The sequence below is a fragment of the Coptis chinensis genome, chromosome 2 (assembly GCF_015680905.1).
Source record: "Coptis chinensis isolate HL-2020 chromosome 2, ASM1568090v1, whole genome shotgun sequence".
Taxonomy (NCBI): domain Eukaryota; kingdom Viridiplantae; phylum Streptophyta; class Magnoliopsida; order Ranunculales; family Ranunculaceae; genus Coptis; species Coptis chinensis.
In genome coordinates this window covers 76175798-76202743 of record NC_141457.1, presented here as the reverse complement: position 1 = coordinate 76202743, position 26946 = coordinate 76175798, and the positions used below count along the sequence as shown (strand labels likewise).

The following is a 26946-nucleotide window of genomic DNA, read 5'->3' as shown; positions in this document are numbered from 1 at the left end:
AGTTCGTAAAAGTGGAGTTCATATAACGGGCAGATACAACTATTGTACATTATTAATGTAACCACCTTGCCAGGATGAAGGTTAGAAATTCTAACAGAAATGGTTCCAGTGCCACTTTGAACTTCACCTTCTCAACTCTCAAGGTGACACTGAAGATTTGGTGAACACGCCTGAAAACCCTCTACCGCGAAGCTATATTAGTTGTCTACTCTCAACTTTCAAGGTGGCACTGAAGTTTTGGTGAACAATCCAAGTTATACCAAAATAATTGTCTAATATTAGTTGCTGAATAGCACGAGGTGAACTCATCTGGAGGATATGCACAGCCAAACGTTGAGCACTGCACTGAGTGGTGTAATTAAGGACTACACCTTCAGCTCCACCCCAATAGCCATGAATCTGACTTGAGGGGTAACAGGTGTTCAGGCTGGCCTTCAGGGCACTTCACGCTCTTCCTTACTCAAGGCGGGATAATGTGTTTTGGGCGTCTAAGACTTTACCCTGGGCACCTATTCGGATTGCATTCCATCACCACTCCACCAAGAATGACTCTTCAACTGCATGTGTTTGATAGACTAGAGATGGCTTCCTGAAAAGTTTAAAGTACTTGTGAAATAGTGGATCTATTTTCGAATGCGCAAACTCCCTCTCTCCTGTGGTCGTTTTCATGGAATCTTGATTTCAAACACAATCTTGAAATGCAGCCATCAGTTATGGAATATGGTCGATAGTCGTTTAATTGGCATGAGGGCTCTTCTTAGGCGTACATGGACATCTCATAGATTGTTGTTGGGAGCTAGGTGTGTGGATTTAAGCGAAAACAACCTCTATGCCAGTTGAGGTCCAAGAGTTCACTTAGGCGTATATTCGATATTGGTCTATTTTGCCTTTACCAATCCAATTATCCTATTTTATTTCTTTAGCCTGATTCCTGAACCACCACGTACAGATATGCGTGAATTTGAGTACCAAAAGGGCAAAAATAATTGAGAAAGAACAATTTTGACCAGTTAATTTAAAATTAAAAAGTGGCGCAGGGGAGTGACATCCGCTGGGTGGGCACTCTCCTCCCGACATCGGTAACATCATTTGCCTCACTCTTCTTTCCCACCTATTCTATCTTTAGCGATATCAGGACGAGAGTGCCCACCCGGCGGTTGTCCCTCGCCACCTATTCTATTGTTCACATGAGCCGATGTGGTACAATTAAGAAAAAAAAAAAAAAAAAAAAAAAACACCCGAAATTTGGTCATAACGAGTTCGTTGGATTACTCTGAAGTCGTACACTCGTACGGCACTCCACTCGGACGGGTTTTTTGGCAACAGTAGGGGGCGGGTTTTTTGGCGCATGGATAAGCTAAAATCTGATTGAAATTACATTTAATTAAGTTTATCTATAAATTACTGCTCTGATTAATTTGTCAACTCTATTGGTTTGGCAGATAAAAATTGTCTGTACTAAATTTTCCATTTGAGCTGAAATTCTGTCTCCTCAAATATGAAGAACAAAAACAAAACATAAGATGATCCCGAGTCATCATCTGTATCTGTCTGGCAGATGATATCCAGTCATGACTATCTTGTCAGCAAACATCTTGCCAGTCTTGGGCATGACGTGCCAGTGCAGTGTCAAGTTGAATTCTCTTCCTCGCAGGTTAGCGCCCTGCACAAGTCAGACAAAAAACCAAAATCGAAATAAAAACCCATGCCAGATTTTTACTTTTCAATAGGAATTCTAGAAGGAAAATGAAGCTAAGTTTATGTACCTGATCAGCAAAATGATACTTGTTGGTAGTCTGAATATCAAATTTTGCGTGCTCTTTAGCTGGTATTATTCCATCCCAAAGCGAAATCTAATCAACAACAAAGTTAAAATTCAGTACAGACATCAGCTCTATGTTTCATGAGACGTTGAGAGGCCAATATGTAAGACTAATACATGTACTATAACCAAAAGTCTCAGAGTACATATTTTTATGCCTTGTACAAACAGCTTTGGTTCCTGCCAAATAAGAGTCACATTTAAGGGCCCTAACACCATATTACAAGAACTTGTCATAATACTTTACCCCTATAGACCCCCCACCACCACCACACACACACAAAAACAGTGAAGAGATCAGCGGGTATGTTTCATCAGATGTTGCGAAGGCGGTCGTTCGGTCAATATGTAAAATTCGTATGAGTATATTTAAACAAACAATTTTATGCTTCCTACAAGCAACTTCGAATCCCGCCAATTGAGATTCATATTCAAGGGAGTAAGCCCATACTATAAGAACCAATATTTTAATGGTAGAGCTTAACATAATTTTAGCCTGTAGACCTTATAAGAAACAACCCCCACCCAAACAAAGCACACACATACAAAGCTGAAGGTGGAAATCTGACTCCCGGGCACATCTTATTCTAAGTACAACATTAATCGGACATTCGGACCTAGACAAAGGGCGCAAAAAGAGAATGATGGTCCAGACAGAAGATAAAAATCATAAAGTTTTGCTCCATCGTGTACAGATTAGGATGCACCAAAGCTTACTTGATTCAAAGAATTCTGTGGGGTCTCATATTCAGCTGCTAAAAACACGAAAACCTGCAGCATCACAGTTAGAGAAGAATAAGTTCCAATGTGATTAATTATACACAACCACATATGTAAACACATTACTTGCTGAAAAGAGAAAGATAGAATAGCCTCTCAGTAACAATAGATAGCGAGTGGGTAAGTGGTTGTGGCGTTTTGGGGAAGAGAGAAATAGTCTTTGGAGGAAGGTGGTTGTGTCTCGATTTGGGGAGAGACATTTTGGGTGGGAGAGTGGTTCGGTTTCCATACCTTATGGGTGTGGAGTGTGGAGGGCAATTCTGAAGGTGCTCCCTTTGTTCTTAAGAGGTATTCGATACAGTTTTGCAACAGGAGATGAGATTCTTTTTTGGGAGGATCATTTGACAGGTGGTGGGGCTTTAGCCTCTGCTTTTCCTTTGTTGTTTGGTCTATCCAGGTCAAAGGAAAACCCATTTCTGATTGTATGGTTAGATCCGAGAGAGGCATATCTTGGAATTTCAAACTGCGCAGGGCTTTGAATAATTGGGAAATTGGAGACCTAGCTTCACTGATGGCAAGGCTTGATGTGACTATCCCGAATGCACAAAATGGTGATAAAAGAGTGTGGTGTCCCAACAATAAAGGTATCTTCTCGGTTAAGTTTTTTTTATTTTTCTATCATTTCTTGGTTGCCTAATGCTAATAGTCCTAGCCCCATTTTTGAATTCCCTGGGACTATAATTTGGAAGTCCAAAATTCCCTCCAAGATTGCTTTTTTTGCATGGTGTGCTTCCTTGAAACACATCCTTACCATTGATAACCTTAGGCATCGGAAAATGTGTTTGGTCAATTATTGTCAGTTGTGTAGAAAAGATGGTGAGTCTGTGAATCATGTACTTCTTTGGTGTCCTTTTTCTTGGAAAATATGGTCTGCTTTTCTTTTAGAGTCTGGAATGACTTGGGTATGCCCGGGCCGGGTATTGGATTTGCTTAAAGGTTGGAGTCATGGCCCTTTCTCTTCTTCTGGAAATCGTATATGGAGCTTATTACCTTTTGCGATCATGTGGGGCATTTGGCAAGAGCGAAACCGTCGTCACTTTGATGGCATCTCTATTTCGCGTAAGAAGACAATTCTCTCGATAAAAGTTTTGTTATTTCAGTGGTCTAAAGTCTTCAAAGAGTTTAGAGGATGCTTCTTTGAGGATTTTGTCGCTAGATGGGATCGTCTTATGTTTTTAGACATGGGGTGACGGTGCATGTGAGGGTTTTTTTGTTTTTTTTCTTCTTATGATTTGTTTTATCGTTTGTAAATATTTATTTTTCAGTTGTTCTCTTGTAATGTAGGCCTTCTCAGCCTACTTTTCTTTAATTAATGGAATATCACTTTTACCGACCAAAAAAAAAAAAAAAAAATAGATAGCAAGAATAGCTGCTCAGTGAGCTTCTATTTTTGCATAGTGAAATTGTGTTCCAATAATATTTCTACCATCAGAAAAGGTAAAAGGAAAAAAAAGTTAAAAACGAAGAGATTGCTTTGAATCTAAAATATTTATTGTGATCAAGCATTAACATTTTGACATAAAATAAGAATGTATTTAAATGTCCTTATATACAACAATAGTATAGTGGATGTTAGCACGTTTAAATTATTCCATATGTGCTAAATTATTTGTTAGGCCCAAATATACGTGAAGAAGCATAAATTAAAGTTTCATTATAGTCTGTTCTATATAACCAAAAGTATAGGACCAAAACTGTAAAGCAAGTAAACTTTAGACTTGTTTGAGAAGGCGACTTCTAACCGAACTTTATAAAATTATAGAAAAAATTGGATACTTAGAGGTTGCCAAAGTGATATTAGCTTTTAGAAAGCCTATTTTTTAGGAACAATAAGCTGTAGATGACTAGATATATTGTTTAACAGAAACGGCAGTGCGTTATATAGATCTTAGTCATCCTCTTCTAATGTATACTTATACATAGTGAACCAACAACCACAAAAAAGAATTAAATTTGATTTAAATGTTGTAAACTTGCCATAGTTCAAAGCTTTAACTGGAATGCCAAAATCAGTGGTTTCACCTTAAAAATAACTGATGTCAGAATCCGATAAGACAAAGTGATATTAGCTTTTCTTTCCTGATTACTGTACTTCACACATCTTTCAAGCTATAACAGGCATTGTTATCTGATCCCTTTTGCACTGATGTCAGGATTTGGTCTTAGAGATTCATACAAACACTATTTTAACATTTTGTGCTCTAAACTTTAAATCTTATAAATTTCCTATACTCCAAAGGTACGGGTGCAAATTCTGTCCTATTTGTACTGTACTAACATTATCCACTGATGGTCCAACAACTCTAAATGAGAAAGTTAGTATTTGTTTTTATCAATGAAATAGTAATAGTAATAGTAATAGTAATAAAAAAATAATAATAAATAAATAAATAAATAAAAACGGTCATAAATAATAGACCAGTAACAGATTACCTGTTTCGTGTTCCATGTGAACATCGACTGCAAGTCTGCTGACACATTCAACGTCAAGCTGACCTGTATACCCAGCAAAGAAAATAATGATGAAGATGAGAGACTTAAGTAACTTGGTATTCAAACAAAGACAGCAATAAGCACTAAACTATTTACGATATACAAGACAAGGAAATCAATAACAAGTGGACAGGGAAAAAGAAGATCGCATAATATGATACAGAAATTATCATCAACATACTTAGTTACATATTTAAGCCATGCTGGTATCTTGGCATTTAGTTATTGTAAGGGTATGGCTTGAAACATGTTTCTATTTTCATAAGTTGTGGCCTCAACATGATTGAACAATATTGGTAGCTTTCATCACCAAAATCTCAAAAACAACCATACTAACCAAGTTTTCCAAGATAGTTAGTAGAAAGATGACTAGCGGAACTATTTCTAGAATACAAAAGAAAGTGCTAGACTGATATTTACTTAGTCTTATACTAAAAAATATGTAGAAGCAGAACAATATCTTAAAGCCGCAGTTTATAAATATGGCAAAAAAAGAAGGGTGGTCAAATCTCTTTACTCAGTTTGTGTTGTGCCTAATCTATCCAAAGTCTTTTATTTAATTTTTTTTCTTTATTACTTTTCCAGCTGCAATTATCCAGTTAACATTCTGTGATACGTCAACCAAATAAATGGATACAAGCTTCCCTAAGGTAATTTCTATCCTAGTAACTTCCTTAATTCTACCAACCGTCGCCATCCCACTAGGGATCCCTAACAAGCCAGGTAAATGATATTTTTTTTTCCCACCACCAAAAATGTCTAAACATGAGTAAGTAAGCAAATACCCTAGATTCAATTTACTAACAAAATTCATACACATCAGTAAATAAACAAATAGAAAAATTTACCACGTCATCTCCATTGGGTTGCTTTTGAAACCAATTGACGTTTAACACCTGCCAAAATAAAATTAAAAAAAAAAAAAAAACAAAAATCAGATATATATATATATATATTCAATAAATATAATTAGGGCATTGATTTGAAATTACAATTATGCACCTGAACATGAGCTGTTGGAGAAGGGTTGTTGAAATTATCAGAGAGAGAAGCAATCGCACATATTATTGCAAGTATTGTCACCGCAAATGTTAGCACCGCGTTCGCTCTGTACCCAAACGAATGCATTCTTTCTCTCTCCTTGTGTTTGTGTGAGGAAGAAAAAATAAATGGACTTGGACTAATTTTGACTTTGTCTCTGTGACCTCATGAGTCACTGGACTGGACTGGGCCGGGCCCAGTTTTAATTCTGAATCCTGATTAGAAGGAATTTGTCCCCGAATTGTTTGTCCCCTGATTAGAATGATAACTAGATTTTGGACCCGGGCATACGCCCGGGATCTATTAAATATTTTGTGTGCTGAAAAAGCTTTACAAAATGTCTCACACAAATTTTCGAATCAGAATATATTTTTATTAAAAATAAATCAAAATAAGGGATCAAATTGAGATAGCATATTCACTCTGTGGTTTAGGATATTAATCCGTAATTTTTAAATAGAATTATCTTAAACTCGGTCTAGCTTGTATAATAGTTTTCTTAGATTTATAGTGATTTTGTGGCAAATTTTCGAATCAGAATATATTTTTATTGAAAATAAACCGAAATATGTTAATGAGCAGCGATTATGGTGTATAAGTACTTGGAAACTAAGGAATTAAATTGAGATAACCTTTTCACTTTATGGTCTAGAATATTAATCCATAATTTTCAAATAGAATTATCTTAAACTTAATCTAGCTTGTATAATAGTTTTATTAGATTTATGGTGATTTAGCTGTAAATCATCACCATTCAGCTTATGTACTAATGTGTACAAATCACTAAAACAGATTGATTATTTTCATATCATCAAAAAATACACTACTCTCATTTGAAAAGATTTATCACATGAACGTGTCCTATGAACGGGTGTCATTATATTAAATTATTCTAAAAAATATTAGCAACTATGCATAACTATAAAAAAAATAAAAATTATATTAATTACTCATTTAAATTTCTTGCACCATTCTCTATAAAAAGGAAGCACCAAACTTTGATAAAACTCATCGACTTCTTTTTATTGTTAGGTTTAATAATATAAGTTTGATTAAAGTTTTGTGAGAATGTCCAATGTGGCCAAAATAATATTGAAGCTGTTTGAATAGCAAGACATTCTCAATCACAATAAAAAAAATTATAATAAATACTATTTAAAATGCAAAACTATATTTGTCGAGACATTTATTCTCTCTACATATAATACAAATATGTTTTAGGGTTATTAGTTCAATGCATTTGCATCAAGTTTTTGATTTTTCATTAATTATATATTCTTTGAGATTAGTTTAATGTAGTACGTTGCATCCAGTTTCTAATTTTTCATTAATTATTCTTTAAGGCTAGTTCAATGCAGTTGCATCAAGTTTTCAATTTTTTGTTAATTATTATTTGAGGTTAGTTCAGTGCAATTGTATTCACTTTATGATTTCCAGTTAGTTATTCATTAAGGTTAATTCAGTACAGTTGCATCCAATTTTCGATGTTTCGTTAATTAGTCTTTGAGATTAGTTCATTGTATTTGCATCCATGTTCCAATCTCTCGTTAATTACTCTTTGAGGTTAGTTTAATACATCTGTATCCAGTTTCTGATTTCCTATTAATTGTTTTTCTAGGTTAGTTCGATAGTTTACAATTTCTATACATTTTACATATATGTAAGGGTCTGTTTTTATAAATTCACTTTCGTTTTGGGTTCTTAATTACTCGTAATTATTCATGTGAGAAGGCTAAAAAAGTGGACATTTATGCTTTGAGGTCGATCGCGATGCGATTACATCCGACCGATTTCTAGTTAACTATTTTTTGAGGTTATTTCAATGCATTTGCATCCAATTTTTTATTTTCCGTTAGTTAATCTCTGATTTTAGTTTAATGCAATTACATCCAATTTTTGGTTTTCCGTTAATTATTCTTTGAGGTTAGTTCAATGCAGTTGCATCCGATTTCCGATTTTATGTTAATTGTTTTTTGAGATTAGTTCAATGCATTTGCATCAAGTTTCCGATTTCCCATTAATTATTTTTTGAGGTTAGTTCAATGCAGTTACATCAAATTTATAATTTCCCATTAATTATTCATTAAGGTTAGTTCAGTGCGGTTTCATCTATTTTTCAATGTTTCGTTAATTAGTCTTTGAGATTATTTCTAATTTCCCATTAATTATTCTCTGTCGTTAGTTTAATGCAATTTGTATAAAGTTTCTAATTTCCTGTTAATTACTCTTTGAGCTCAGTTATGTATTTGAATCCAGTTTTCGATTTCCTTATAATTATCTAATGTGGTGTGTAATACCAAGTTCTACTGATCCATCTGTAGTGTCATTGCAAACATGATATAAAAAGTAAATTATGCTTAATTTACTATGTGGGATCATTGAAGATTATTCAGTTTTCGATTTCCAATTAATTATTTTTTAAATTATGCATGACTCACTATATGAAATCGATCTTCAAAGATTATCTACGAACGGGTGTTGTTATATTAATTATTCTGAAAAATATTTGCAAATATGCATAACTATTATATATTAATATTATATTTATCACTAAACCAAATTTCTTATAACGTGAAAACCTCACTCTCCATTAAAAAAAAAAACTTGCATTTGATAAAATCCTTCAACTTCATTTTGTTGTTTAATAATAGAAGTTTGATTGATGTTTTGTGAGATTGCCTAATAAAACGAAGTTCATATATATTGAAGCTACTTGAATACGAAAAGAGATAAGATAAACACCATTTTAAATACAAAACTATATTTATCGAGACATTCCCACAACATATAACCCAACTATGTTTTGAGGTTAGTTCAATGCATTTGCATCCAGTTTCTGATTTTCCGTTATTTATATTTTGATGTTAGTTTAATGCAGTTGCATCCAATTTGCAATTCTCGTTATTTATTTTTTGAGATCAATTCAATGCCGTTGCATCCAGTTTCTGATTTATCGTTAATTATTTTTTTTGGTTAGTTTAATACATTTGCATCCAATTTCCAATTTTCTGTTAATTAATTGTTCTTCATAGGTCGATTCGATGCATTTGCATCCAGTTTTTGATTTCCGTTAATTATTACGTGAGATTAATTTAATGTATTTGCATCCAGTTTCTGATTTCTCGTTTATTATTTGATAAAGTTGTATTTGCATATAGTTTCCGATTTCCCGTTAATTATTTTTTAAGATTAGTTCCACGCATTTGCATTATGTTTCTAATTTATAATTAATTTTTCTTTGAGGTTAGTTCAATGCAGTTGTATTCAATTTCCGATTTTCTGTTAATTTAATCTTTGAGGGTTAGCTCAATGTATTTGCATCCAGTTTCTGATTTTATGACAATTATTTTTTAATGTTAGTTTGATGTATTTGCATCCAAGTTTTGATTTTTTGTTAATTATTCTTTGAGGTTAGTTTAATGTAGTTGTATCCATATTCCGATTTTCTATTAATTAATTTTTAAGATTAGTTTAATGCTTGTTATTGCTTTGTCGTTATTATTTTTTTTTTTATTTTCTATTATATATTTTGTGATGTTATTTTTAGTATAATTGTTACGTGTTAAAGATATATTCAAATAAATTAGGTGTTTTATCATAGTCTCATAGACACTAAAATTGTATGATTTGTAATATGGAATTAGTTTCTACAAATCACTTATTTTTTAGCAATTTTTTTATTTGATCAAATATATAAAAATTAGAACAATAAAAGTGTTTGATTCGTAATATGAAATTACATTCTACAAATCACCTATTTTTTAGCAATTTTTTTTTTTTATTTTATCAAATATATAAGAATTGATAATACACTCAAACTCTCCAAATATAAGAATTAGAAATACACTCAAACTCTCCAAAGAACTCCAAATATAAGAATTAGAAATACATTCAAACTCTCCAAAGAGGTTCAATGTAGGTAGGATTGTAGGCTATTAGAAAATACTATATTTCATATTATAGTGCCACATAGGATAGAGAAAAATCTAACTCTCATATTAGAGTGCCACATAGGGGAGAGAAAATCCTCCTTTAAAGGTCTCTGTTTTAGTATATAGATAGTAGATAACCTTTGTAGATCTGACCTATATGAAGTAATGAGGGTATTCTTATTCGTATCGACGTACGTAAGGTCAAGTTAATGCGTATGATGATCTTCTTTGAATATATTAATGATTAATATTATCTTCTTTCAATATAATTACACATGCAATCCAATTCTGATTTCAAGGTCAACCCATAGTCAGTGCTTAAAATTCTTATAGATCGATTAGCTCGTACATTTAAGTCAACACTATTACACTGTGAATCCACTAATCTCAAATCTGAAAACAACACAATTTCAAATAATGAAGCTTTTTCTTCTTCTTCTGATAATCATCTAATCATCTATATTCTGTCTAATATTACAAAATATCCCGATATATCGCGATATTTGGAGATATCTATCTAGATTTCAAAAAAAGATATATAAATATCACAATATGTTCAGAAATATATACGACTGCAAATATCGGTGATATTTCGACAATATTTGTGATATTTATGATATTTGGAGATATTTTGTGATATTTGAAGATATTTGGTGATATTTTGTATATATAACAATTTTATTTAATATTTACCATTATATTTCAAATAAATATAAATAATGTATCATGATATATTAAGAAATATCCACAATATCTATGATATTTGTCGATATTTTAGATATATCCACGATATTTGCATGTGAAACAATATCAAATATCCCAAAAAAAAAAATGATATATCTATGATAGATATCCAGAAATTGAATATCGATAAATACTCATATCATGATATTTTGTACTATACTCTGTCTCTTACTTCACTTGTATGTGTTTCAGCTCAACCACATACCTTGGTGGCACCCATCACCAAAGACACAACAACTTCTCTTTACATTATGACACTAAACTTCTACGACCAATATGTTATAGACATTGGTGGGAATTTTTTGTGGTACCATTGTCCTGAAAAGTACGCTCGTGTTCCTTGTTCATTTCATGCATGCATTAATGCTCAATCTTACCCTTCTTCACTCTGTCCTTCCTTCAATGACACTGGTAAAAATCAGTGCAACTGCGTTGTTACTCCTGTGAATCCAATCGCCAAAATGTGTGCCTTAACTGAGTTAACTTACAAGGATCTCATTATTTTTTGGACAAATGGTCGGATTCCGACCACAGGTATCAACTTCAATCAGGTATATGTGTCATGTGCTCCAAATTATTTTTTCAAATCTCTTCCATATAATTCTTCTGGTATGGCTGGGTTTTCTGCTAGATCATCAGTTTCTCTTCCAATGCGATTTACTTCACCTGATCTTGAAGTGAAACGTCAATTTGCGATTTGTTTGCCTAGCAATGGTGCAGCACCAGGGGTGCTCTTTTTTGGAGAGGGGCCCTATTATATGATGCCCAATACGAATTTTGATGTGACAAGCATTCTCTCCTATACACCATTGATAAAGTTAATGTTGGAAATAAGGCTGGATAAACTCCCACCAGGATAAAGATAAACCACTGGGATAAGGATAACCATCTGATATGGGATGAGTGTAGGACTCTATCCTATCTGATATTAGATGAGTATAGGACTCTATCCTATCCAATATTGAGGAGGTGGGAGAACTCTATAAATAGAAAATGTTGGAGGCCACCATTAAAGGAGAGAGAGCTTTTCTTGTTGTTTTTGGGATGATGAATATGTGAGGGGTGGGGGGTCTATTTATAGAGTTCTCCCACCTCCTCAATATTGGATATGATAGAGTCCTATACTCATCTAATATCAGACATGATAGAGTCCTATACTCATCTAATATCAGATAGGATAGAGTCCTACACTCATCCCATATCAGATGGTTATCCTTATCCCAGTGGTTTATCTTTATCCTGGTGGGCGTTTATCCAGCCTTATTTCTAACATCTCCCACTCGCCCACAACGGCGAAGAAGGTTTCTAAGAGAAACATTTAAGTAGAATGCTTAGCCATTTGTGTGTCTCACCACAGCAAATGGTTCGTGTGACCCTAGCACACGTATCATGATATCGTGAAATAGCAAGTCGCAATGAAAAGCACGCATACGTTGATCTACCATGAAAGTGATCTTAAAGAATCTGAATCCGGAAACCTAATATCCGGAGAGTGTGTGTATACCCCAAGATCTGTTTGTTTCATCACTTTGACAAATAGCACTCATCCCTATGAGTCCACACCATAAAGTTAAAAACGTATCACATGATTCACAATTATCATCAATTGTCCGGCCGGGTAGAATCCGGTGATTGTGTGATAAACCAGTTCTTTTACCCTTTGCACGCAAGTCATTGTCGTCAGAATTCTACCAACTTCCCAGTATGCATCCAGTCAGCCTTTTAGTAAGAGCTTGTGGGGAGAAAACCAAAGTTACGAGTAATCCTCTTATTTTCTTGACAAGGTCAAAAGTTCAAGGAGGGTACCATTCGATATGTTTTAAACAAAAAATATATCAATAGAGCTCTCACATAGCAAGAATTTTAGGGATATTTATTTTCTTGCTCTCAGGTGGTCAACTATACACATGTTGTGTGAAAACATGTCATGGCAAGAGTATCTAATTTGTTTACTCAACAATAGATATCTGTATGTCCACTCATACCATGCAAGTGTTGTCATCCCTAATGACAATTCCAAGGATACTTTGTTCCCACTTGGCAACAACCGTTTGTAGGTTTAGACAGAATCTTCCCTATGAAGCCTGTTTCTTCTTATCCAATTATAAGAAGGGGCATGACTCGGCACTAGGTCCACCCTTCCCATAAGGTTTAGTGACTTGTCAAGCTAAACTCCCACTGTTTAAAATGGAAGTGACTGTTCATGTGAGTGAACCAGTCAACCCTACTGACATACATATGAGATGATAAACAGTATAATGAGAATGCAATCGATCTGGAAAGAATGCACGTTTATTCATTAAACCATCAAAGTGTTCTTAGCATAATCACATCCTCTTTAACCCAAGCATTTTTACATGTGAAAGGAAGAGTTCCTTTAGAATAGGTTTGGTCAGTGGATCCGCAACCATCTGATCAGTGGATATATGTTGTAGAACCACTTTCTTCTTCAGTATCATTTGTCGTACGTAGTGGTACTTTAACTCTATATGCTTGGTTCTTCCATGGTACTTTGGATCTTTAGCATATGCAAAGAGCACCATCTTTGTCGATCCGGATGTGAACCGGTTCAAGACTCTTGAGAACACCGACAAGTGTTTGATGAATCGTCGAGCCACACATCCTCCCGTGGTGGCAGGAAGCAAAGATGCAATATACTCAACTTCCATAGTTGAAAGTGCTATGGAAGTTTGCTTTTTCTTTGCTCGGGATATAGCACCTCCATTCATTATGTAGGTATATCACGAAGTTGACTTCCTCTCATCAAGGTCTCTCGCCGGTCGACATCTGGAGTACCCAATCGACTTAAGATCTTTCCCTTGATAGACAAGTGAGTAGTCTACGGTGCCTTATAGATACCTCATTATCTTCTTGATGACCTTCGATTAATGCGACCCGGGATTTGTTTGGAACCTTGATACTAACCCAACTGCATAGCGGATGTCCGGCCTTGTACACAACATTGCATACATAAGGCTTCCGGATTGCGTTTGAGTATGGTACATTTTTCATAGCCCGAGTTTTTTAGGATTCTTGGGAGACATTTTAGAACTCAAAGACTCTCCTAGACTTCTTGGGAGATCCACTTGCTTACAATCGGTCATGTTGAATCTTTCCAAAACCTTCTTGATATATGTCTCTTGAGACAAAGATAACAAAGCGTTTGGGCGATCCCGAAGTTATTTTAACTCCTAAGACATAACTAGCTTCACCCATGTCCTTCATTTCGAAGTTTAATGACAACCACTCCTTAGTGGAATTTATCAATGCCTTATTGTTACCTGCTAACAAAATGTCATCCACATATAGAGATAGAATCACAAAACCATTAATAGATGTCTTGATATATACGCAATGGTCCTTATTTACCATTTCGAATTTGTCTTGAAACATAGCTTCATGGAATCTCAGATTCCACTGTTTAGAGGCCTGTTTTAAACCATATATGGATCTGTTCAGTTTACACACTTTGTGTTCCTGACCCTTGATTGAAAAACCAGTGGGTTGATCCATATAGATTTCCTCTTGCAATTCTCCATTGAGAAAAGTAGTTTTGACATCCATATGGTAAATCTCTAAATCTAAGTGGGCAACCATTGACAAGAGGAGACGTATGAAGGCAAATCTCACTATTGGTGAGAAGGTGTCCTCATAGTCTATTCCTTCTTTTTGGGTGTAACCTTTTGCAACAAGCCTGGCTTTGAATTTGTCTATATTCCCTTCCGCATTTTTCTTGATCTTGAGAACCCACCTGTTCCCAATAGATCTCCTGTTTGGAGGTAGATCAACTAAGTCCCATACTTTGTTTTTCTTCATCGACTCCAATTCTTCCTTCATAACTTCCATCCACTTACTTGTATTGGACCCAGAAATAGCCTCCTTGAACGTTTTAGGTTCATCAGATATTTCTGTAAGTGCATTGGTCATATTTATCTCCCCTTCAATCTCAAACCGACGTTTGGGGATATGTCCTCTAACACTCTTACAAGATTGGGATTGATCAATCAGTTGACCAATGCCATTGTCACTGGAATCAGGGTTGATGAAAGTTTCATCTTTGCCTTGTTCATCAGCAGCTATAAGGTTGTCAACTTCGTAAAGTTGTATATCCTTATCAACCTCACCCCTCATTGGGTATTGATCCTCTAAGAATCTGACGTTACGTGCTTCTATTTCTGTGACATGCCCTTGAGTATCCTCCCCTAGGAAGACATACCCCTTAGAAGTCTCATTGTATCTTATAAAGACACACTTCTTTCCAGGAGCACTCAACTTCCCAAATTCTCGATTTTGAGAAGTGACAAAGGCTGCACACCCCCATGGTCTAAGGTAGTTCAAAACGGGTTGTCTACCAGTCCATAGTTCATAGGGTGTTTTGTCAACAGATTTGGAAGGAACTAGGTTAAGAATGTGCGCAGCCGTTAACAATGCATCACCCCAAAATGAGATGGGCAAGTTAGCCTGAGCCATCATAGATCTAACCATTTCCAGCAGGGTTCTATTCCTTCTCTCTCGAGACACCATTACTGGGCGAGGGGTATAAGGAATAGTTAGTCGTCTAGCTATACCCCGATTTTCCGCAGGAGTTCCTTAAACTCATCGGAAAGATACTCACGTCCCGGGGGAGTTCTTAAGGCCTTTATTGTCCTATCAAGTTGATTCTCAACAAGGTTCTTGTACTTTTTAAAATAGTCCAAGACGTCTAATTTGTGAGACATCAAGTACACGATCTTATAACGTGTATAGTCATCTGTGAAGGTAATGAAATACAAAGCCCCATGCCTTGCTGTTACATTCATTGGTCCACAGATGTCTGAGTGAATAAGTTGTAAAGGATAAGTTGCCCTTTGGGCTTTCCCAAAAGGTTTCTTGGTGGCCTTTCCAGAAGACAACTTTCACGAGGTTTCCATTTTAACAGAGAGGTTAAGTTACCTAATAACCCTCCCCTTGCTAAGCGGTCTATCCTATTGTGTCCAATATGTCCTAGTCTAGCATGCCACAATTGGCAACCAACCATTTTAGACATAAAACTTCAGTTTGTGCTAAGTGTAATGTCATAAAAGAATCCATTAAATAAGCATGACCTATCAAACTGTTATTCAATGATATCTCAAGTGAGTTAAGGAAAAATTAAACACATAGGATTCTTGAAGTAATTTCAAAACCCGATAAAGATTTCTCCTAATTGAGGGTACAAAGAGTACTTCTTCAATAAGGATGGATCTCCCACTCCCAAAATCCAACCTACAAGTGCCGCATTGCCCAAAACATCAGCTACACTTTGGTTTCCCATGTGGACTCTCGAGTTCCTTGTGGAAGTTTCAGGAAATCTTCAAGCAGGGGACCTATCCCGGCTTATGTGGTCCGCATTTGCTGAATCTACAATCCAATATTGTGATGAATCGGGACTGACATGACAATACTTATCACATTGACAGTACTTAAAGTAAAACTTACCTCAGGAGAAGGACATGCCCTAACATAGTGTCCCATCTGATGACAACGGAAGCATTCAACACTAGTCATGTCTATTGACTTCCTACGTTTCTTTTGCTGTGGGTTAGGCTTGGCCTTTTCCTTGCCTTTCCCTTTTCCACTTTTCTTGTTCCAAGGAGCCTTCCTCTTTTTGGAGTTGACAACATTTGCTTCAGTTTGAACAACAAACTTTCCATTGAGAAGCCTTTGTTCCTCATGCTCACATTTCCTTTGCACCTGTGCAAAGTTTGTGATACTGTCATCATGCGTCAAGATAAGATGAAATTGTTCCCAAGTTTTAGGTAAAGACCTAATGACAGCTTGAATTTGTTGTTCATTTGACGGGACTGTCTCCGCTTGGGCTAACTTCGGTAACCATGTTCCTCATCACGTGCAATGTTGTGTCATAGAGGTATGGGGCAGCTTGATAAATTTGTCAAAGCTCATTTGTAGCCTCCTTAGTCATGCGATGAGTCGTACCCCAAGGTCCGCCTTTTACTGCTTCCCATAGCTCTTTAGCCGATCCAAGGCCATCATACCGCATCATGAAGTCATTCCTCATGGTGCCAAGTATGGCAATTCGGGCAACATTATCTTTGCTTGTATACTCATTGTACTTTTTAAGTGCAGCAGTATAAGCAGCTTGTGTTAATCCTTCAGCGGTAGGTTATGCTACTGTCTCAGTTATTACGTCAATGACCTTCCTATCTGCCAGAATTAGCATAACTTTCCTAGACCAAAGTTCGTAATTCTTATCGTTTAACAAGTCCTTTTCAGGTAGCATCGTAAACGGGGATTTTCCATCGGGTGCCATTCTATCAAGTTTGAATTCCAAAAATAAGATACTACGAATAAGAATCATCTCTTAAAATAAATCTAAGTAATCCACATTTTCACATATGAGATGATCATGATAATCTACTAGCATGATTCTAGCCATTAAATAAAATCAATGCATTTGACTATCAATAACATAGAATATGCAAAAAATCTACTACTTAAATTTCCATTTAATAAACTTGTTTCTACAAAAAAGAAGTTTTCTATCTTTCAAAAAACAATGTGGAACTGAACAGAGCCAGTCAACCATGAACATAGAAACGTCTTGGGTGCCCAGGGGAGTCATCCTCATCCTCACAGTCACTATCAGCTATTTGAAAATTACTAGCCACTTCTTCTGTTTCCCCGTAAGGTGGGAAAATAAACCCTGATGACACATCATATGGATTTGGTTCCTTAGCATCGTCCCATAATCGATGTAGGAGAGATTTAAGTGGTCGAGCCTCATTCCTATCCTGAATAGGACTGGGGCTCTTTGGTGTATATTCTGGTGATGGTGGCTCTGCCTCTATCTTATCAGATTTCAAGACAGTACGCTTCCAAGCTCTCTTATATTGCTTTGCAGTCATGCGTTTCTTGGAAGCCCGTCTCCCAAGATCTGGTTCAGTTTTCCTACAAGTCTCGGGTCTATGCGACCTAGGTATTGTGCCTTAGTTTTCATATGACCGTTGATAGAAAACAAACAATTTTATATACATGCAATAGTAAAAATCCAGATTCAAATAATTACTGCATGGTAAAAATAAACATCCTAATGTCAATTTTTAATCGTAGAAAAATACATGTGAAAAAATCCTAAAATTTCTAGAGAAATAATCTCAGAAATAAATTTCCATATAAAAATTTCTAAGGAAAAAAAATTTCCTAAAAAAAATTTCCACAAATTATTTCCCATAAATAATTTATTTTACAAAAAAAATTAAGCAATTTCTAATTAATTTTAAACAACCTAATTATTTAAAAATTAATTAAAAGATTTTGAAAAAAAAAAACAGTTTTCCAAAAAAAATGTAGATCACAAGATCAGAACTACAAACAAAAAGCATGCAAACCATGGAAAACCTGGCTCGATGCCAATGTTCATCATCCGCAAAAACAACAAGAAAATCTCTCTCTCCTTTAATGGTGGCCTCCAACATTTTCTAAAGAAGAAGTTAGTAATTTGTGGAGATTCCATAGGTGGTAACCTCCTTAGCCATTGTCAGTTCTTGGTTCTTGGTTCGTGAACAAAAGGTTGCTTCCCGTTCGTGGTTGGAACTTGACTTCAGCAAAGTTGAGAAGAAGAAGATCTTGAGTGTGCCAAGAACATCATCTTCTCCTGTAGATCAAAGCTTGGAACTTCAAATTGAAAGCTGTGACCAAGGTACGATCTTCTGTTTTTGCTGCGCTATTTCATGCATGTGATATAGTGTAATTATACATATCGTAGGAATCATGCATGAGATATCGGTATAAACCCTACAGTTAACAAGCAGCCCCGACTACTACATTGATCTGAAGGCTATATCAATCAATGGAAAGACTTGTAAGTTCTTAGCACGCGTTCTTGAGTTTGATGTTGGAATCTCTAATGAGTATTTCAAAATACTTGTGTGTTGTTTAGTCCCACATTGGTGAATCACCACTAGCAAGTGAGGTATATGAGGTGATCCTCTAGCATAAAGGCGTGCCCTTAGGGTACAAAGGCTTTTGTGTTAGGAGGGAGGACTCACCCAAAGCCACACACGCGCGCGCCCGCCCGCCCCGCACCAAGTCGCGTCGCGTCGTGTCGGGTTCGGGTTCGGGCTTGGGCTGTTTGTCTAGTGGGTAGTGAATTACCAATTGCCTAAACTTTTTCTTTTTGAACAAGTTTCGGCTGGAGTCCCACTTCCAGTTGGATTATGTCTCATAGCTTGAGAGTTTTACTTCAACTTGGTTTTGTGAAACCGACTTGGAGAGGTGTCCTTCTCCATCTATGATAACCGATCATACTCTATATAAACACTGCTGTGTTCATAGAGAGAGATCATCACAGAACAGAGAGAGAGAGAGACGCAGAGAGAGAGAGAACTCGTGTATACCAGAAGTCGTGCTGCTGCTGCCTCTATATTGAGAGGCGGAAGTCGTCTTCTTTGCCTCTATACACCAAAAAAAACGTAAAACTTAACTTCGTGGATCTTGTCCCTTCATCCCACCCTACATGAATCAGAGAAACAGATAAGTCTTTAATTGCTTTATTCTTCTTCTCTTCTCTTCTTCCTGTCAGCCGCCAGAGAGAGTTATATTGCTGTTCTAGAGGGTAGTTTGTTCTAGTGCAAAGTCAGGCTGCTGTTAACCATTGAATCCTGTGAGGAAGACACCACTCGTTGCCTTTTCGCACCATTGGAAGGGCGAAATCTTTCCTTAAGGACGATGACTATCTGGCGCCTTTGGTTATTACTGTTATTCGTCCTTGTCTTCTATTGTTTTCTTTTATCCGCATACAACAATCTTAAGGAAAGATTAAGATGTCTACACTGTTGACACCACCCGATCAAAGAAACCAATTTGGAGTCATGGAAGTTACTTCGTCTATAAGAGATGCTGCACCTCTACTGAATGCTCGCAACTTACCTAATGTGTCAAAGATTGAATCCTTCAACGGTTCACACTTCAAGAGATGGAGAGAAAGGGTGTTCACAGCCCTAGATGTACTCAACTATGCAAAGTATCTCACTGATACATCACCCGTGGAGGGTTCTAATGATTTCGAAAGAAATCAAGCTGCTTGGTTCAATGGGAATAAGGTATGTCGTCATGCTATTTTGAGTACCTTGTCCAATGAAATTTTTGATATTTATTGTTCAAATAAGAATGCACATGATATATGGGAGAGTTTGAACAAGAAATACATAATAGAGGATCTTTGGTACTTTCGAAATATGCTATTGGGACTTTTCTAAAGTTCCATATGAGAGAGGATAGAGATGTAACGTCTCAAATCCATGATTTTCATGTCTTTGATTAATGATTTGAAAACCGAGGGTATTAATTTACCCGAAACCTTTGTTCTTTCGATGTTTGATTGAGAAACTCCCCGAGTCTTGGAAACACTATAAAAATAGTATGAAGCATAAGCGTAAGCAGATGACTCTTGAGGATGTGATCATTCACATTCACATAGAGGAAAAGAACAAGACTCGGGATGAGGTGTTGTCTAAGGAATTCCATTCTAAAGCCAATATCATTGAAGGTAATCCCAGCAAATCTAACAAAATCTCTAAAAAGCAGAAGTACAAAAAAAATAAGAATTTCAAGGTCAAAGACACTTCTTTTAAAAGGAGTGGTACTGGCAATGGAAATTGTTATGTTTGTGGTAAACATGGACATAGGGCTTTTCAGTGCAGACACAAGAAAGACACTGATGATCCTCCCAATGCTAATCTAGTTGAGGGAGATGATATTGTTGCTGCTGTGGTGTCACAAGTGTTCATAGCCACTGGGAAGAGGAACTGGGTACTAGATTCGGTGCCCCGCCACGCCCTGGTGGTGATGTTGAAGCCTTCTCGGACTACATACTAGTGAAAGATGAAAAGGTCTATATGGGTGACTCTAGGTCCGTTTCTGTTGAAGGAACAGGGCAAGGTTCTTCTGAAGTTAACCGGGGAAAACCCTTTCACTTAGTAATGTTCTTCATGTTCACGAGATTCGTCGAATCGATTTACGCGGTCACCACTGGGGGAAAATTCGTCGAGGTGACTTTTGAGAGTGACAAGTTTGTTCCGACAAAGAATGAGGGTTTTGTTGGTAAAGGTTATTGTAATAACAGTGGTCTTTTCATGTTGAATGTACTTGACAACATTATTATTAATAAGAATGAATGCATACGCTTACTTGCTTGACTCTTTTAATATATGGCATGGTAGACTAGGACATGTGAATGTTCAGTATATGAAAAGGATGAAAGCATGTGGTTTATTGTCTGATATTTCTGATTTTTCTAATGATAAATGTGAGATATGTGCTGAAACTAAAGCCACGAAGAAACCCTGCAGAACTGTGTCTAGAGATAAAACTGGATTACTAACTCTTATTCATTCGGATTTAGGTGAATTCAGAAGTACCATGTCTAGAGGGGGGAAGTTTTATTATATTACATTCATAGATGACTTCTCTAGGTACACCATGGTATATTTACTTAGACACAAGCATGAGGTAGGTGAGATGTTTCTCAAGTACAAAGCTGAAGTTGAAAACCAGCTTAACTGTAAGATTAAGAGACTTCGGTCTGATAGGGGTGGAGAATATGAGTCTAACCCCTTCCAGGACTTTTGTGACAAGAGTGGCATTATTCATGAGACTACTCCACCATACTCCCCGAGTCTAATGGAGAAATTTAACGGAAAAACAGAACACTAAAAGAGATGATGAATGCTATGCTTGTAAGTTCTGGAGCTTCCCTGAACTTGTGGGGGGAAGCAATCCTATCTGCTTGCCATATACAGAATAGGATACCCAACAAGAAAACAGGGAATAAGACACCATATGAGTTATGGAAAGGTCATGTACCTAACCTGACATACTTAAAAATGTGGGGGTATCTTGCTAAGGTTCTTGTGAACGAACCTAAAAAGAGAAAATTGGGACCTAGAACTATTGATTGTATGTTCATTGGTTATGCTCATAATAGTGCTGCATATAGATTTTTAGTAGTAAAATCTAATAATAACCTTGTCGATGCTAACACTATTATAGAGAGTAAAAATGCTGATTTCTTTGAGAATTTGTTTCCTTTGAAAATTGGCATTGAGAGGTTGGTTGCTCCTAGTGAACAACAATCAACAGAGCCTGAAATTTCTGAACAAGAAATTCGGAAGAGTAAAAGAGACAGGAAATCCACCAATTTTGGTGATGACTTTTACACATTTCTTCTTGATGATGATCCTGTGACGTATAATGAGGCAATCAGTTCTCGAGATGCACCTTTCTGGAAGGATGTTATACACTCAGAACTAGATTCGATTATAGCTAATCACACATGGGAGATAGTGGATCTACCTCACGGGGGGCTGAAACCTATACGTTACAAGTGGATCTTCAAAAAAAGAAATTGAAACTAGATGGTTCCATTGAGAAATACAAGGCTAGACTTGTAGTCAAGGGATTCTCGGAAAAAAGGCATTGACTATTTTGATACTTATGCTCCCGTGAACTAGGATTTCTTCTATAAGAGTTCTAATGGCTCTAGCTGCTATTCATAATTTATTTATTCATCAAATGGATGTAAAACCGCATTTTTGAATGATGATCTTGATGAAGAAATATATATGATGCACCGAGGTCAACGATAGTACCGAGGGGAATGAGCATAAGGTATGCAAGTTAGTTAAGTCTTTATATGGGTTGAAACAAGCCAAAACAATGGCATGAAAAGTTTGACAAAGTTGTCATGATGTCTAATGGATATCACATAAATGATGCTTTGATAAATGTATTTACTTTAAATCTTTTGATGTGAATACATATGTGATTATCCGTCTATATGTGGATGACATGTTAATCATGAGTCCTAGCCTTGATGTTGTGAGAAACACCAAGATGTTTTTATCCTCCCAATTTGAAATGAAGGATTTGGGAGAAGTCGATGTGATTCTTGGAATCAAAATCATCGAAAACAAATGATGGCTATATGCTTTCACAAGAGCATTATGTTGAGAAGTTTTTGAAGAAGTTTAACTTTTATGATAGTAAGCCCCGGGTCGACACCTTATGAGGCAAATAGTGAACTTGAGGAAAAATGCTCGATCAACATGGTGTACTTCGATCCTAGATATGCCCAAATTATTGGTAGTCTCATGTACTTGATGAATTGCACTAGACGACATTGCTTATGCAGTTAGCGGGCTAGCGAGATACACTCATTGTCCTAGCCAGGAACATTGGAGTGCCTTAGAGAGACTAGCCAAGTACTTGAGAGGAACAATGAATTACGGCATAAGGTTTAGACAAACTCCACCTGTGATAGAGGGTTATTGTGATGCAAACTGGATATCTGATTCTCATGATATCAAGTCCACTAGTGGTTATATTTTCACCCTAGGTGGAGGTGCAGTCGCTTGGAAATCTTCTAAGCAGACCTTGATAGCTCGTTCAACCATGGAGTCCGAGCTTATTGCTTTAGATAAAGCAAGTCCGAGGTCGAAGTGGCTTAGAAACCTCTTGGCAGATCTTCCTATTGGTACAAAACCGCCTCGGTTTTCCTATGCATTGTACGATTGGATCGGGCCATGAATAGCAAAAGGCAAAGAGCAAATTGTATAATGGGAAAAGCAGGCATATTCGCCCGAGACTACAGATCTATAAAGCATTCTTTGGCTGGAACGGAGTTGTGGCTCTAGATTATGTGAGGTCGAGTTAAATTTGGTCGATCCTCGACAAAACCACTTAACAGAGACAAGTGGTTGATACGTCGAGGGGATGGGACTTTTGCCTAGAGAGAGGGCTTTAACCGACGGGCAACCCCACCTATGTGATTAGAGATCCCATGAAGTAGGTTCAAAGGGAAAACAAGTCACCTCGCCGCCTCCGGTATGCTATGCTATTGTCTTCTTTGAGATGTCCCACCCTATGACTAGATAGCATTATTGTATACTTTGTATAACTTGAATAGCAATGAGAAAAGGATGAGTTATTTTACTCTTAATGGAATCCATAGTCCATTATTTTTATGAGATAGTGTATTTTAACCATTATGTACACTTGATGGATATCCACCTACGTGAATGTAGAACTGGGTCGGTTCTTATGAGTATTCGTGCAAGTACTCTACAGAGCATTCACATAACACGTATAAGTATGAGGGCCAAAAAGCTAACAATCGGGAAACGGACATATAATGAAAGAAGCAATGTGGGTGCATGTCCTCTATTTTACTACAAGGGAATGTTGGTTCAAAGATTTTTAATCCACCACTTTCACGCATTATAAGACATGTTACCCTATGACCGGTTCAAGCCAAAAAAGCACCAAGATCTTATGCATTGTTTTTTTCGATTCTCTAGCATTTTGTTAACCTATTTCTTTTGTAATATCCTATTCCAAAATAGTGGGGGACTATTAGTATTTTGAAATAGTGGGGGATTGTTGGAATCTCTAATGAGTATTTCAAAATACTTGTGTGTTGTTTAGTCCCACATTGGTGAATCACCACTAGCAAGTGAGGTATATGAGGTGATCCTCTAGCATAAGGGCGTGTCCTTAGGGTACAAAGGCTTTTGTGTTAGGAGGGAGGACTCACCCAAAGCCACACACGCGCCCGCCCGCCCCGCACCGAGTCGCGTCGTGTCGGGTTCGGGCTTGGGCTTGGGCTGTTTGTCTAGTGGGTAGTGAATTACCAATTGCCTAAACTGAAACAGATAAGTCTTTAATTGCTTTATTACCTGTTATTCTGTCCTAATACGCACCTTGGTTATTACCTGTTATTCTGTCCTTGTCTTCTATTGTTTTCTTTTATCTGCATACAACATTTGATTCACATTGAGGAGTCACATTTATAGATCCTTCATCAGGGATTTTGCTCAGGCTACAAGAGGAATTCCTCGTGCCTCGTGCAAAAAACGTGAAGCCATTTCAGTATTGTTTGAATACTAGTAAACTCGGTTGGTCACGAGGGGGATTGCCAGTTCCTCAGATAGATTTGGAATTGGCTCCTGGTAAAAATTGGACGATATTTGGATCGAACTCGATGAAACAAGTCAGCGATAATGTTGCCTGCCTGGCATTTGTTGACGGCGGTGAGAGGGCTGAAGAAGCAGTTGTAATTGGGTCATTTCAGATGGAAAATAATTTCCTCTTGTTTGATCTTGAAGGCTCAAGACTTGGATTCAGTTCTTCCTTGTTCTATGTCAGGACTACTTGTAGTAGCTCCCAATTTACATAATGAAGTTCGGTTTTGTTAAATACTTTTCTAATAAATCAGTAAGATCGATCGTTTTAATCTTCTTGCACTTTATAATGCAAACGCATGTGAGAGAAACTTTATTCGGTCCTGGGCATGCCACGCTAGCGTCTCTGACTTGTATTATGTCTCTCATTCAAAGCTATACAGATCCAGATTGTAAAATACATACCGTATAGTATGTTGCCTGTTTTTCAATCTCACTTCGGTAATTTTCAGAAAAGAAAATGGCACACAGGAAAATCTTATGCGCTCGTATTAAACATAGAGACAAACTCCCACAATTAACCTGCATTATCACATTGATGGAGAAGCCCTGGTAAGCGAAAACCACTTAATCACATTGCCGCATCACATTGCACAACGCCTAGCTCATTATTTGCACCGTTGCTAGTAGGTAGCAGGGGCCGGTTAACTAAATAAATTATGAATTATGAGAGGTGGACAAATAATTTGGCCAGTTTGCTAAAATGACTTCCCCCTACTTCTTCACTTTTAGACTTCTCCCAAGACTCATAGCAGGACCAAATCAACCATATTTAACTGTGATCTTGCCGTTAGTCATGTGAAATGTCCCAATTACCTTTTCCAACCTAAAATTGTTTAAATACCCTTTTGACTCAATAAAAACCAAAGTGGATCAAAATAACACGTGTCACCATTCTATACATTTAATCGAATGCCCACGAATATTTGACAAGTATTGGATTTAAAAAATTGCCATTAAGTAATTGGTCCACTCCATGAAAGTGTGGCGTACACGTGTCGTCATCTTAATGGTCAACAAAATCTAATCCAAAGAATGTGATTTAATCAATCCAAATAGTTAGTTTTTAATCTTGACCATCCTTTTAATTTGATCCCACGCCTAACTCAATATCTTCCTCATCACATGGAAAATTAAGAAAAGTTCATTAAAAATTCTATACCATTACCATCATCGGTGATATAACAAATAGATACAAGTCTCGTAACAATCTAAACACAATAGAAATTATGTTAGTGTGGAAATTTAATGAAACAAATTGAGTATGGAACATTTTGGTAGTTAATTTTCAATAAAACACAAAAAATTATTATTAGTATTCCACTCCCACTATATTTAAACAAATTAATCCCTTCCCTCCGCCCAAAAATCACAAGTATTAAATTGGTAATGATAACTTCATGGAGAAATCGTTTAAGCCGTTGGATTGAGTTGATAGGATGGAGACATGTGTCACTAACTCTAATTTTTTTTAAGTCATTGAATTGAGTTGATAGGATGGAGACACGTATCACTAACTCTCTCTTTGTTTAAGCCGTTGGATTGAGTTGACAAGATTGAAACACATGTCACTAACTCCTCTCTTTGTTTAAACCATTGGATTGAGTTGATAGGATTGTGACAAGTGTCACTAACTCTCTATTGGTCTCGAGAGAGTCAAGGATTAGTTTGATAATTTTAACTGGCCGAGGGTAGTATGGACATTTCATCTTGCCCAAATTGCCTGATCACGGTCAAAGGTGGTGGACTTGGTCCTGGGGCTGTGAGTCGAGGGGGGGAGGGGAGTCTAAAAACGTGAAGAAATAGGGGGGGGGGGTAAGTTATTTTAGCAAACTTGATAGGGGTGTCTTAAAAACTGTAATTTGGCAGTCGACAGACAGCACATACAACGAACAAATCATAATCATATACATGTGACTCTGCTTGACACACGAAGACTAGTCCTGCAGGAAACATTGCACTAGCAGGCCATCAATCAAGAACATATAGACAAGATATTGATGGTTGACAAAAATCCGAAAGTTGCCTTTGTTGACGTAGACTCTTTTGCGGCTTATCCTCAGGCACACAGAAAAGACAGAAGTGTGGACCAAATCCATAAATGAAAAACTATATAAAGAGCTCTTTGCACCATTTC

At 36.6% G+C, this 26946-nt stretch overlaps 2 protein-coding genes across 3 annotated transcripts; one reads left to right on the top strand and one right to left on the bottom strand.

The window, feature by feature from the left end:
* Positions 1-1365: 1365 nt before the first annotated feature.
* LOC147517893 (signal peptidase complex subunit 3B-like) lies at positions 1366-6272 on the bottom strand. Of its 2 annotated transcripts, XM_086589942.1 has the most exons (6): positions 6098-6272; positions 5944-5991; positions 5036-5098; positions 2540-2593; positions 1767-1853; positions 1366-1663 (listed from the first exon to the last, which is right to left on the bottom strand). In XM_086589942.1, the coding sequence occupies exons 1-6, from the start codon at positions 6221-6223 to the stop codon at positions 1538-1540; spliced, it is 504 nt and encodes a 167-aa protein (XP_086446068.1). In that variant the 5' UTR covers positions 6224-6272; the 3' UTR covers positions 1366-1537. The 2 variants fall into 2 exon arrangements, with proteins under 2 accessions (XP_086446068.1, XP_086446069.1); XM_086589943.1 differs by lacking the exon at positions 2540-2593 and having other exon boundaries at positions 6098-6268.
* Positions 6273-11063: 4791 nt separating this feature from the next.
* Positions 11064-11672, top strand: LOC147517892 (chitinase CLP-like). Its single transcript, XM_086593743.1, has one exon. The coding sequence runs from the start codon at positions 11064-11066 to the stop codon at positions 11670-11672; it is 609 nt and encodes a 202-aa protein (XP_086449869.1).
* Positions 11673-26946: the final 15274 nt, after the last annotated feature.

Coding starts and splice junctions, on each gene's coding strand:
- LOC147517893 (XM_086589942.1), bottom strand. CDS start 6,223: ATGCATTCGTTTGGGTACAGAGCGAACGCGGTGCTAACATTTGCGGTG. Junction 5,099..5,943: donor AACCCAATGGAGATGACGTG/GTAAATTTTTCT, acceptor CTGGGTATACAG/GTCAGCTTGACGTTGAATGT. Junction 1,854..2,539: donor CACAGAATTCTTTGAATCAA/GTAAGCTTTGGT, acceptor GTTGTTGATTAG/ATTTCGCTTTGGGATGGAAT.
- LOC147517892 (XM_086593743.1), top strand. CDS start 11,064: ATGACACTAAACTTCTACGACCAATATGTTATAGACATTGGTGGGAAT.